A 14,284-nucleotide genomic window follows, 5' to 3' on the forward strand; every position below is an offset into this window, starting at 1 on the left:
CATAGAACATTATGGTTCTCAAGCGACGATTTGTAGTGTTGTTACCATAGCTACGGATTTCAATTTGTATATATCAGGGCTGCATTCAAGATCGTGGCAGCTAGCCTAGCCGCTAGGTCGTAGATATCTATATGGAACGCCGGGACTGTCTTATATGAGGATTTAACATTATATGCAGTGTTCTCCTCATTATATTTGGTACTATATTCATTATATAAAGTCTTTTTTACATTATATCGTGTGCATTTTACATTATATACAGTACCTCTTTCATTATATCATGTACTTATATCACTATATTATGTACATTTCTCATTTTATGAGGTGCTTCCAACATTATATGAGGTGCTTGCAACATTATATGAGGTGCTTCCAACATTATATGAGGTGCTTCTCACATTATATGAGGTGCTTCTAACATTACATGCGGTGAACTTAACATTATATTATGTACTTCTCCCATTACATACAGTATATTCATTATTATATGTGGTATTTCTGTTATTATGATGATGATGAGCGTTAAATATTATGTCCGGTCCTGTAAGCCTTACGTGCGGTAGATTTTGCATTTCGTTGTGATGTAGACACAGTATTATATGCTGTGCTTTCGTCTTTATGATGATGATCTTTCGGAAGTTTATTTTCGGAATCTCTCTGGAATATGACGATCTTTCAGCTCATTTGGGAACGATATGGAAAATAAAATGGATGATATTTTACGGGAGCTTAAAATGGCTCAATTTACAGATGCTTTCAAGAAAGAAAAGATCACACCGGATATTGTGTGTTTCTTAAACCGCAATGAAATGTTGCAGCTTGGATTACATCCTCAGGAAATGACGAAACTTAGAAATTTCTGCATAAATTACGGAACAAAGCAACCGACTCGTCAGGTAAGCTATACATTCTTGCATTAGCACACCTGATCATTTCATAAACAAATACTTTGATTAGCAAATTATGCAAATTACCATGCATAATAAGAGAGGGGAAATGGGGGGAGGGGGTGTTAAATATGTAAGAAAGTTGTACAGTAACTGAGTTTTTATATGCATATAGAAAGTTCATTAATATGAATATATTATATTGATATTAAGTAACTTTCTATTGACACTCTCATACTTTTTTTTAAGATATCTGGTTGTGGTGCATCAAAGTTTTCCATTCCAAAAGATATTTTGCGAAATTTCATAGAAGATGGCTTTTCTATTTCAAATATTGCCAGCCTTCTTTCGGTGTCGGAGAAAACAATATATAGACGAATGCAGGAATACAATCTAAAAAAGCAGGTGTATACAGATATTGACGATAGAGAAATAACAAAAATAGTGAAAGATTTAATAGAAGAGTTTCCCTCATGTGGTGAAATAATGCTTGGACACATTCTGCAACAAAAGAATATAAAGGTTAGTTTGTGTGTGTGTGTGTGTGTGAGAGAGAGAGAGAGAGGAGGTTGTGTGTGTGCTTTGTGGGTTTGGGGTAGGTATTTTGATTTGATATAAAATTTGTAAATCCTTGCATGCTAGCTAAGTGTTCCTGTGACGAAAAGCAAATTAGAAACATGGATGTAATAATAATGAAAATTTAAATTCCAGATAGAAAGAGCAAAGTTGAGATTAATTTTGCATGAACATGATAAAGATGGAATAATGGCTCGGAGATCCGGACGGTTGCAGAGGAGGACATACCAGTCACAAGGGCCAAATCATATCTGGCATATTGATTCTAATCACAAACTTGTTAGATGGAATTTTATAGTATCAGGTGGTATAGATGGATTTAGCAGAATGATAGTCTTTTTGAAATGTGAGGACAATAACAAAGCGGACACTGTGTTTAAATGTTTTATGGAAGGAGTAAAAGATTTCGGGGTTCCATTGCGTGTACGTACAGACAAAGGAATGGAAAATAGTAAAATAGCAGATTTTATGATTGAAAAGAGAGGATCTTCTAGTATGTTACTGGGGAAAAGTGTGCATAACCAGCGCATAGAAAGATTGTGGAGAGATGTTTTTAATGGTGTTCTTGGCTATTATTACAGATTGTTTTATTTCATGGAGGAGGAGGAAATTCTAGATCCCTTGAATGAAATTCATCTACTCGCTCTTCATTACATATATTTACCAAAAATAAACGAAAAATTAAAGCTGTGGTCAAACGCATGGGCCACTCACAAATTACGTACTGTGAAAGCTAGTCCCGTGTGTCTTTGGACTGCTGGAAACTTTAATAACCCTGTTGGGGATGATGTTTCTGATAGTGTTGACAATTTATTAGAGCATGGATTAAATGAGTTGGAGGAAAACCCTCGGCCTATTTTTGAAGGACTATCTTTGTTGAACCCACTTTGCTTGGAAGAATTAGAAAGGAGATGTCCAGCAACATGGACATCTATAAATCATGGGATAGACAAATATCAAATTTGTGTAGAAGTTTTGAAGAGTTTCAATTTTTGACTTGTTTTATTCAATTTCCATGAATTGTGTAATTTTTGTTGTAAAAAAACGAGGTCAAAATATTTTCAACATTTATGTCATATGCTCCTGGACTTTTCAATATTCATCATAGTTACATACAAGTCCATGTACATACACATAATATTCTGACTCCATCTTCCTCCTTTGTATACATGTATTTAAAACATAAATGTTGCTAACAATAAAGCAATTAAATCAAAATCAATTATTTGTTTTATTTCAAAGGAATTATACAAAATAATTGTGAACTTGTAAACAAATTAACAAAGTTGCAATAGTTGGTTGTAACTTAAGAAATGCAGATTACAATAACTCAGTAACAATTTTAAAAAATTACAATGCAATTCCTTTGGTCCTCATCACAATTATATGCAACTTAATTATGACCATGACACCCCCTCTAGTCATAAGAAACCTTCGTGTAAAGTAAGAAACCTTGGATTTTTACTTTGTCTAAATGACCCTGCAACTAATACAAGACACATAATATGATAATGAACTTCTTTTGTCATGAAGTTTTGAGAATTTCTATATGCTACAAATAAGATGGGTGAACAAGACAGGCCAAATGCCTATAATTTACAATTTACAAAAATCTCAAAAAGACTGAAATTATTTCCCTATGAAAAAGCATAAACACAATAAAGAGGACAAAAAAGATAATTTTCTCATACTTATACGAAAGTAGTTGGCTTGTTTGTCTGAAAGCAATGTGAAAATCAAGATTTTTACTGCCAGCGTTTGAATCTATGGAATACATACACCATATTACTTTTATTAAAAGAATATTTTTTCTGCTAAAAACTTTAACCAGCCTCTGAAACGTGAACCTCATTCAGCATCCGAAATCTATAGCTCAGATTCAGCATTCAAGCCTGTCCAGTGCATAAGTATCATAAGACGCACCATCCATGCAAGTTTGGTGATAACTTGGTGATAACTTTGGTGATAACCAGTGATAACCAAGTCATCAAAGGGCACCTGCCCCAAAAACATTAACCTGCTCCAAAAACCTTAACCTCCTCTGGCATCTGAAATTTATGGCCCAGATTCAGCATTCAAGTCTTTCAAGCTCATAAGTAAGTCAAGATGCTCAGTCAATGCAAGTTTGATGAAGATAGGACAAGTTATAACTAAGATACAGGACCTGCAACAAAAACTTTAAATAGGTCCGGACGCCGACACCAGGGGTATAATATAAACTCCCCTAACTTTTGTTTCTTAGCTAAAAACTGACAGATTAAGCTGCAAAATACAGGTGTATAACTTCATCCAAACTTCTTAATTGAAGAAAAGAAAACAATTAAAATATTTAACAACATAGGTAAACAAAGCTCACCTCCACAAATGTTATCAATAGGTATGGCAAATTTCACATTATATTTTTACGACTTAAGTAGAACTTACAGTTACTTAGAAATGGATCTGCTAAACAAGAGGCCTAAACAATGTGCCACATTGCTCACCTGAGCTACAATAGCCATAATGAAATCAGATTTATGGAGTCAATTTCAAATACATAACATCAGGACAATGTACTAGAGTAAAGATATAAAAGACTTTCAAATTTTTCTTCAGATATTATTATGTTGAACATTGAGCCACTTTTGAACAGGATGATTTCAAAGTCATATCACATAATGAGTATTACAATTCTCAAGAAGACCTAAGCAATATCCATAAGGTTCTAAGCAATTGAGAATCAATAATATGTCAAGATGCTCGCATTTTAATAAAACCATGTATTATAACACCTAAGTTTACAAAAATAATTTAATTTTTGTCCTATGTAAAAAAAAATTGCCCCTTACCACATTGTGATCCCACCCTACCCCGTGGGTCATGGTTTTCACAACTTTGAATCTACAAAACCTGATGATGCTGCCATATAACTTTCAGCTTTTTAGCCAAATAGTTCTTTTCTATGAGAAGAAGATTTTGAATCCCCTTTGCCAAATGGTGTTTTGTGCCAAGTTTGGTTGAAAAATTTGGCACAGTGGTTCTAAAGAAGATGTTGAAAATGTGAAAAGTTTATGAACGGACAGAGGGATGACAGACAAAATGTGATCAGAAAAGCTCACTGACCAAGTTTCAACATTTGCAGCAAGTCTGGATGTGCCCATCCTTAGATGCAATTTTTAATCATAGCAGGTCATAAAATTATAGAACTTCTCAAAAATAAGCTCTAATCTAAAGAATGTAGGCCATATTCAGCACCTAAAGCAAGACTGGAAGTGTGCATCCCTAGATACATCTTACAAGCTATAAAAGTATAACTAGTTTAAACATGGCTAAAATTCACTCATGTGGGTCAGATCCAGCATCTGAAACAGATTGGGTAGTGTTTATCCTTATATGCATCATTCATGAAAGTTTGGTCCAGGGTAGTGCTTATAGTTACTTGGGAATGGACCTGCTCCTATAACTTTAACTTGGACACCAATGTTAATTTTATCGAGGTGAGCCAAAATGATTTCTGAGCAAGAAAATAATGATGAAAAATTGAACAGAAAGACAAATTGGATAATGCCAGTACCGGTATATGTTGCCTTAAATTTTATCTGAAACCTGAATATTCTGGTTGTTTTTTAACATCTTTACTGAAGTCCAAAGTAAGCATTGCAAAATGCATAATCATAGAGATTAAACAGGATGTCTTCGGAAGGCACTTCCATGTTCCCATGTGGGATAGACAAATTCAGTTTGTTAATGCATGTATTAGATGTTGGTACTAAAGATGCATTTTTCACAAATGCTATTGATGGATGGATGTGGAATCCTAGAACTGGTTCCTCCTCTGAACCAGTGGCAAATTTCAAGATGCTGCATAATGAAACATCCCCCCTTCTTCCTCCTGAAAATAAGAAAATAATCATTGCTTTTCATATCATTATTGCAAACTGAGTAATTGTTAACATTGAGCCTAAATAATGACATACAGAAAATCTCCAATGTACATAATGCTTATAAAAAGACCATCCAACCCCAAGGTTCATGATACACTAATTCAGGATGCTTCCACATATATTTCAGCTTTTCTGGCCCTGAGGTTCTTAAGAAGATTTTCCCTTATATAATTCAATCAAAAACTTGAATTCCAAATCGGACCAAGCAGTTTAATGGAGTCATTACAATAATACATGTAGATCCCGTATAAATAAAATCCATTTTTCCCCCTGGATATTCTTTATAATCATTAGTTCTTTTTCTAACAGGATGATTTTATAGTCATATCACATGTTGAGTATTGCAGTTCTAAAAAAGATCCTTAGGCCAAAAAAAAAATATGTTTGTTTCCGGTTTCCCGACCGGCCCTATTTTTTATGCGCCGACCCTAACACTTTTTATTCCAAATCCAGATTACCAACCGTAATTGGTTTAAACAATAGAGTCTTTACAAATCAGAGTTAAAAAAATGCTTGTAACAATTCAATAGAAAACACCACTTATCAAAGCGTTTTAAAGATTTCTAAGTGCAGATTTACAGTATGGATAAAAGTTATCCTTGGTTATTTTAGGTAAATTATCAATGCAATAAATAGTTTCATAGGGCAGTGATGTGTTAAAAATTAATATAAAGATGTACAAGAAAAAAGCAGAGGCAAAGTTTTTTTTTATATTTCTGGGTGTGGAGACTGCAGACATCTTAATTTAAGTCTTTGAATAGGCCCAACAATCATTCACATTATAAATATGATGTTAAAATGCTGCAGTTCAATTACAAATGAAATTTTCAAAATTAGTCTTAAACCATTAATTATGAATTTGGAGAAAAATAATGAAGCTGCATTGAAATTAACAGTCAAACTATTCATAACAAACCATTTTGAGGCTGTAAAATACCTTTCAATAAAAAATCAAATTCATATTGCTGAAGAATTTAACACTTTTCGCTTCAAATTTACACACCATGTTGACATTCAGAGCTCTCGGGATTTTTCATATTTAAGGCACTGAGTTAGAGTTATCTCCCGTATTTTCTTTGATGAACAGAATATGAAGCAAATTTTGAATCAAAATTTACATGTATCTGTATCATCGTTTCTAAGTTTATCCATGCAAATGTGATATTGTAGAAACATGAACTAAGGAGCCTCCCGTGATTTAGCGTGAATGTAGTGTCCATGCGCAAGATTGTAAAATCCAAAAAATCCAGATGATTTCCGGATTTTTAAAAGGAATTTTCGTTGATTATTAATTAGTGAAGCGTGATTGAGAAAAAAATAAAAACAAATTGGTAATCTTCAAGTACCAATAATGTTCAAAATATATAAAACAAAACACAGTACTCTTTTGATTTCTCGGTATTAAAGCCCAAAATTCGAGTCTATTATTTTAATATAGTAGTATAGATAGAAAATTGAAATACAAAGTATCAGAAGTTTTCATACTTACCAGCAACCTCCCGCAAATATTTAATGAATGCAGAGTAAATCTTCCCCTCTGTCTGCCTTTGATTGGACCCATCCACACTGAAGTCCGCTTTCAAAAGACTAGTTAGTCTCTTTAATGTCAGAAAGTTTTGTGTATCATTATCAGTGAACAGATGAAGAAGCTGTGGAAACGTACACATCATCTGAAAAATGTCCCAATTTCTAACTGCATTATATACTGAGTATATATATGCAAGTTAATTATATTACAATGATGACACTACTTTTTTTACTTGAAAGATGATGGCCAATCTTTTATAACAACTGATGTGCTAAATGCAATTAAACTTTACCTGACAAAGTCCAAGGGCATCTAATCCCTTTCGAAGCTCCTGAATGAACTCCCTCGCATTGGGACTGGTAAACTCCTCTACAATATCTGAACTGAAAACTCTTGGAAGTTTACCATTTTGGAGGAGACTCAGGGCTTAGAAAAGACATAAAATAGATAAACAAAATAAAATGCCAGAAATGCTTCAATGGAGTTGAACATGAAAAACAAGATATCTGTGAGCCAATGCTCACTAGTGATACCCCCGCTCTGATGTGAATATGCAAAATAAGCAAAGTCGACATTTAACAGAAAGCTGGCATCTGATTGGTACAGAAATATATCCCACAATGTGGCATGCCTAAACAAATAGTGTGTTAGAATTTCAAGCATCTGCGATAAATAGCTGCTCAGAAATCTTTGAGGAAAATTTGTTTGAAAATTTTGGCTAAAATAAACAAAGTACTCATTTAACAGGAAGTTGACGTCCGATTGGTACAAAAATATATCCCACGATATGGCATGCCTTAACAAACACTGTGTAAAAATTTCAAGCATCTGCAATAAATAGTTGTTGAGATAAATGCGACAGAAATTTTTGTTACGGACAGACAGACACACAAGGGTAAAATAGTATACCCCCTCTCCTTCGGTATAATAATTTCAAAATATCTTTTTGAATTTCAAATAGCAATAGGTCACTCTAGTTACTCAGGTATCCAATAAAAAATTGTAGTTTTGAACAAAAATGTCACTATCATAGCATACGAATGTCCAAATAGACCAGGGTTAAAATTGACACTGTCAAACTCTTTTCACTATGAAGGATTTAAAAGTCTCTTTCCAAGGGTTTGGCATGGAATATACATGTCCACAGCTCATGAAGCATTTGTCTTCATTTTTTACAATACAGAAACCACATATTTCTGAAGTGATATTTCTTTCATGCTGTTTATCTTAATTTTAAAGTATCAGTTTCGAAAAATAATTTATTCTATGAATGACTGAAATTTTGAATTAGTTCTAAAACTGCTTCATGACCCTGCGCTTGGGCTTTGGGAAACGGAGACTTGCTAACTTCCTCAATGATATAATATTGTATCTTGGTTGTATAACACACTATACCTAATATTTTTCCTACTGCTTCATAGCTTGAAGGTGTCCACTCCTTCACAGGGTTGAAGTACATCTCCTTTATTTCCCTGAGCACAAGAGCAAAAAACTCTTTCCTTGGTCCACCGAGATCTACGGCAGACTGTTGAATAAATGAAATATGAATCAATTAAATGATAATCATTTATGCATTACCAATTATTATTATTAGGCCATTCCATGTTTTATATGATTTAATTTAATATAATTGTTTTACCCATTGGCCTTTGTGTTTGACCTAATTTTTAAAAATTGTAGCTTTGGTGATTACTTTTGTATTACATTTGATAGGGTGTTCATATTTGATATCCCATCTACTAAGACACCTAAATCTGAATTTATTTGTTTAAAGCAATAATCTCAAAACCAATCCAATGCCATTGCTAAACATAAAAAAAATCTACAAATGGACTTATTGCAATTCAAATTTCTTTGTGAGACATTCTGATTTTATCTACATTCCTAAGAAAGTCTATAAATGCTTTAAGACACCTAAACAAAGGTAGCATAAAAACTTTACCTCTCCATAAAACTGCACTTCCAAACATGGTCTCAAATCTTCTAAAGATTGAATTTCATCTACAGCTGTTTTTAAAATGTTATGTCTATCAACCATTATTAAATTTGTCAAGCCCTCTATAGTCTCTGAATCACTCACTAAATCTAGTTTTCTCCCTGTGACAATATGTTTTTGAAAAATTTTCAAGATGTCGACAGGGTCCACAATATTTTTTTCTTCACAATAATTTTTAACCATTCCTACAACATCAGACACTGTTGTTAAGAGTTGTTGAAAGTTATTATCTTCAACCTGACTAGGTGCATCTTCTTTCTCTGACATTCTGTATTCTGCCAAACTAATAGTATCTTCTGTACTAGTCAACCTCTGCTCAGGTTCAATTAATCTTTCATGTCCGCTTTCAGGAAAATTGTTTAATGAGTTGTTGGGATACTGTGTTGTCTCCATCATTGGTAACCTATGTTCTGTAATGTCTGACTGCTGCACAGGAACAGAGGCATTTGGTTGAACTGTGTGTTCTGTAATGTCTGATGGCTGCACAGGAACAGAGGCATTTGGTGGTACATGTATCCAGTTACTTCTGTCTGATGGCTGCACTGGAACAGAGGCAGCTGGTGGTACATGTACCGGTACATGTATCCAGTTACTTCTGTCTGATGGCTGCACTGAAACAGAGGCATCTGGTAGAACCATGTGTTCTGTATTAATGTCGGATGGCTGCACAGAAACAGAGGCATTTGGTGGTACATGTATCCAGTTACTTCTGTCTGATGGCTGCACAGGAACAGAGGCATTTGGTGGTACATGTATCGAGTTACTTCTGTCTGATGGCTGCACTGAAACAGAGGCATCTGGTAGAACCATGTGTTCTGTATTAATGTCGGATGGCTGCACAGAAACAGAGGCATTTGGTGGTACACGTATCCAGTTACTTCTGTATGATGACTGCACTGGAACAAAGGCATCTGGTAGAACCATGTGTTCTGTATTAATGTCGGATGGCTGCACAGAAACAGAGGCATTTGGTGGTACATGTATCGAGTTACTTCTGTCCGATGGCTGCACAGGAACAGAGGCAGCTGGTGGTAACCAGTTACTTCTGTGTTCGGTAACCTGCGACAGCTGCATTTCAGATGCAGCATCAAGTGGAGTTTGTAGACTTTCATTCATCTGAATGTTATATAGGTTTGTAATATTTTCATCTCCAAATGGGTCTGGAAGTTCATATTGTTCCTCATCAGACTCGGGGAATTCTTTAGATAGGAAGCAGTATTTCACATGGTTCCTCAGATCATTGATGGGATATTCTTTTTCACACCCCTTGCACTTCTCCTTCCTAGTCGTTTCTTTTTGGGGTTGTGTTTGTTTCAAAGACAAACTTCTCTGAATGGGACGAATATAAATTTTTGCTTGGCTCCCAACAGCAGCTTTTAGGTCACTGACAGTCCATGGGCAGTCAATTGCACAGAGTTCTCTGCAGTTGGATTTACATCGTAACAATTCAAATCCACCAATATTTTTGAGTTGGTAGAAGTTGTTTTCATTAGTGAGCTTTTCCATCATGTCATCTTCTTTGTCTTCTTCACATAACTGAATTTTTTTGTAACCCAAACCAGCCTTGAACAAAACTTCTCTTTCCATGGATGTTGGCACTTTCATTTGGTTTCGGTCAGCAAGACAAATGAAAGTTGCTGTCCAGGTTCTTGGTTTCTTTTTTTTTGTCTTTGAGTATACTGATGTTCTAGTTCTACCAGAAGCAAAGAGGCGTGACCTTTCAATCTGAATGCTTCTTATGTTGCTCCCAGGCTCTGGGTCTAAAAATACAATTTAAATTCTAAAATTAAATTGCATTTAAAATTCTAAAGAAAATATGTGAACCCAGATATAGACGTGACATGCCAAGAAAGCTTTCTAAAATATTCATGTATCGGTATTAAAAATACAAATTTTTTATTGAGGCCCCATCGTAGTTAGTTTGGCCAAGGCTTGAACAAGGCCAAGTGTGTAAATACAGGTGAACAGCTCCAATTTCAATACCAATAACACGTCTGTATATTCATCGCAGAAATCTTTATTTTTGACAATATCTATATATACATGTATATTATGATATACAGAGTATGAATAATTCTCTTAATTTTTTTGAAACAACATCTATAATAACTTTCATGTCTTAGGACTTGTGTATATTTTAACAATACATGGGTAAATAAAAATTGTAAATTGTCAATAATAAATTTTCTCATGTGCCTGAATGATCTACAATGGTAGATTTACAGTGAAGTATTACCCCAACCGAGTCATACGTAATTGAATTTATCAAATGGTCCATCATACTGAAACTCAAAAGTGAACTTGAACTCAAATATTGAATATGAGATTATGAGTTGACTAGTGCAAGTATAAAGACTTATGAAAACTTTACATACCTTGAATTTTAAATTTCTAAATATCATAAAATATAAAATATTGTATAAAAAGGGGATTACAAGGATGATAACTGGATAAGGTTATCTTCATTGACACATTTTCATTTTTCACTCTAAAGGAACAAAGTTAACACAAATTTCTTACAGAAATAGATAATGGGAAATGTTTACATCTTTTCTCCATTCAGAATTACTTGGAATACCTCGCACAATTTTTTAGCTTTATCATACGCGCTTATTAATGGCAGATGCAATGCAAAATCTCCGTAGACTTTCTATTTTAGGTTGTGTATTGAAACCTTAAACGGTAGAGGGGGTGTTTCAAAACAGATAATCTGGACATTTTTCATATTAGTGGATGAACATAGTTTGAGTACAAAGGTATATATGATGATCGAAATATCAAGTGAAAAGTGGTCGAAGTAAAACCTGGGACAGAGTATTGTAAAATGGAAATGCTTATAGGAAGAATATTTTACAGTGAATTGATTCTTAGTTTATTCTATTGTCTCTTGGTTAAAATGAAAATTGTGCTACAGCTTCCTCTACAACAAACAAGATGTAAGCAAACAAATGAACAATGTCAAAATAACGACCCTGTCGAATTTAGTGTGCTATAGTCTGTCCCAAGATATTTTTGCCGCATATTTTCTTAAATTATTCAATATTTATAAATATCTCTTGGTTCAGACGATGTTCATTCAATAATATGAAAAAATCCCAAGATTTCCCCTTTGAAACGCCCCCTCTAGCTTGTCGGGTATCAGTACACGACTAAAAATAAAAAGTCTACGAGGTTTTTCCATTGCCAAGAAGATGAAGACGCCCGGATGTTAACGTTGAAAAATTGCGCGAGGGGTCCCGAGTATTTCCGAATGGAGAAAAGATGTCAACATTCCCCATTATAAATCTCCGTAGGAAATCTGTTTTCGTTCCTGTGAATTTTTACGAGGGAAAAATGATAATGTGTGAATGAAGTTATCTTGGGAATTTTCCCTTCCATCGATTTTAATTGCACTTCAGTCACAGGTATGTGTATTTTTATTAAAAATAGTTCAAATATGCAGCAAAAATAACTTGGGACAGACTATAACTTGTAAAATGTGTGCAATAATTATTCAGTGGGACTGTATATAATTATAAATTGTAACATGATTTATCAAACATATATCTCTTTGAAACTGATAACACATTGACTTATACAATATAATTTTGACCATTTATTTACCATGATCGACTCGGTTTGGGTACGACTTCATTTGATTGGTACACGCTTTTCTTCGAGGAAATGTGAACTGAAACTGTTTACAGTAAAAGATTTTTTTCAATGGGTGCAATCATTGTATTAATTTCAGCAATGACGTATAACAAGTGTTTTATAACTTACCTTGGTGTTTTGATGCCACAACTGCAACGTCTCTCAACGCATTTCTTAATTTATGCCTCTCCCCGATGGTCGCTACACCAAGACTAGATAGCTGACCATCGGAGAGATTCTGGGCAATTTCAAAGTCAATGTTTTCCTTCAAAAAGTTTGAGTGAAGAGTTTGTAGATTCGCTTTAAACAATGCCTCCTTTAGCATATCGTCCTCGTTTCCCGCCATCGTTTTAATATTTTTAGAGAGATTCCGAAAATAAACTTCCGAAAGATCATCATCATAAAGACGAAAGCACAGCATATAATACTGTGTCTACATCACAACGAAATGCAAAATCTACCGCACGTAAGGCTTACAGGACCGGACATAATATTTAACGCTCATCATCATCATAATAACAGAAATACCACATATAATAATGAATATACTGTATGTAATGGGAGAAGTACATAATATAATGTTAAGTTCACCGCATGTAATGTTAGAAGCACCTCATATAATGTGAGAAGCACCTCAAATAATGTTGGAAGCACCTCATATAATGAAAAATGTACATAATATAGTGATATAAGTACATGATATAATGAAAGAGGTACTGTATATAATGTAAAATGCACACGATATAATGTAAAAAAGACTTTATATAATGAATATAGTACCAAATATAATGAGGAGAACACTGCATATAATGTTAAATCCTCATATAAGACAGTCCCGGCGTTCCATATATCTAGGTCTATTGAACGGACCTCTAGGTTAGCCGCTAGGTGTCTGATTTGAAGTTGGAAATATTCAGCGAAAGACTAATTAAATCGACATAGTTTGTTAATTTCAAGCGGAAATATTACAATTTATTATAACTTAAAGGATGAACAAAATATCACTAAATAAATAGATTTCATGTTTGTTATAAAGTGGTAACTAAGGTGGCCATCTTGAATTTGATGCTTAGCATAAAATATTTAGGCTACGAATATCTACGTAGCGGCTAGGCTAGCTTATCGTTCAACTACTTCGCTCTACGTGGCAGCTACAATCTTGAACGCAGCCCAGATTTTTGTTGCCAAACTAAAATAGCAGCTATTGTAAAGATTTCCATTTAAAACCTTTTATGTTTGATTAAAGTGAAAAAAAAGTGTTATTAGAAGTGATATTTAATTACCATGATAACACTTTTAAATTGTTTATTTGTTTATAAATAATTTTCTATCATTTAAAAATTTACGAAATTTTGTAAAGGATCATTTTAGTATTTTAGCTATAATTACCTTCAATTTGTCTTCAAAATAGCTTGTAATCATGGTTGTTTTTTAAAATTGTTTGCTTCTTTTACATGGTAACCGTTTATGGTTGCCTTAAATCTTTATTAACCAAACCGTATCAAATTATGGAACATAAACAAAACCGGGGACTAAGCGTTGCCACCGAAGTTTGGTTTTTGTTCTTAAGCTAATCATTTAACTTGTAATCACGAAAATAAATCGAGTATATTTAACATCTGTAAACTTGACTTTGACCTCCATTAATATCTTTCATAAATATTATCTGCATTTGTAAGTATGCATATGTTACTTTATCTTAAACCACTCCTGGTATTCCACAAATAAATTTGTTATAAAA

The 14,284-nt window shown here is 33.9% G+C and overlaps 2 protein-coding genes across 2 annotated transcripts; one reads left to right on the top strand and one right to left on the bottom strand.

The window, feature by feature from the left end:
• The first annotated feature begins 178 nt into the window (after positions 1-178).
• LOC128184446 (uncharacterized) lies at positions 179-3,065 on the top strand. The gene is made up of 3 exons (XM_052853905.1): positions 179-896; positions 1,137-1,409; positions 1,599-3,065. The coding sequence occupies exons 1-3, from the start codon at positions 696-698 to the stop codon at positions 2,457-2,459; spliced, it is 1,335 nt and encodes a 444-aa protein (XP_052709865.1). The 5' UTR covers positions 179-695; the 3' UTR covers positions 2,460-3,065.
• Positions 2,681-13,239, bottom strand: LOC128184438 (uncharacterized). The gene is made up of 6 exons (XM_052853895.1): positions 12,673-13,239; positions 8,857-10,670; positions 8,310-8,439; positions 7,207-7,340; positions 6,876-7,056; positions 2,681-5,334 (listed from the first exon to the last, which is right to left on the bottom strand). The coding sequence occupies exons 1-6, from the start codon at positions 12,962-12,964 to the stop codon at positions 5,078-5,080; spliced, it is 2,808 nt and encodes a 935-aa protein (XP_052709855.1). The 5' UTR covers positions 12,965-13,239; the 3' UTR covers positions 2,681-5,077.
• Between the last annotated feature and the right edge of the window lie 1,045 nt (positions 13,240-14,284).

Source organism: Crassostrea angulata, chromosome 1 (genome assembly GCF_025612915.1).
Source record: "Crassostrea angulata isolate pt1a10 chromosome 1, ASM2561291v2, whole genome shotgun sequence".
Lineage (NCBI taxonomy): Eukaryota > Metazoa > Mollusca > Bivalvia > Ostreida > Ostreidae > Magallana > Magallana angulata.

Coding starts and splice junctions, on each gene's coding strand:
- LOC128184446 (XM_052853905.1), top strand. CDS start 696: ATGGAAAATAAAATGGATGATATTTTACGGGAGCTTAAAATGGCTCAA. Junction 897..1,136: donor CAAAGCAACCGACTCGTCAG/GTAAGCTATACA, acceptor CTTTTTTTTAAG/ATATCTGGTTGTGGTGCATC. Junction 1,410..1,598: donor TGCAACAAAAGAATATAAAG/GTTAGTTTGTGT, acceptor TTTAAATTCCAG/ATAGAAAGAGCAAAGTTGAG.
- LOC128184438 (XM_052853895.1), bottom strand. CDS start 12,964: ATGCTGTGCTTTCGTCTTTATGATGATGATCTTTCGGAAGTTTATTTT. Junction 8,440..8,856: donor AAGTGCAGTTTTATGGAGAG/GTAAAGTTTTTA, acceptor TTTATTCAACAG/TCTGCCGTAGATCTCGGTGG. Junction 7,341..8,309: donor AGCAGTAGGAAAAATATTAG/GTATAGTGTGTT, acceptor GTCTTTTCTAAG/CCCTGAGTCTCCTCCAAAAT.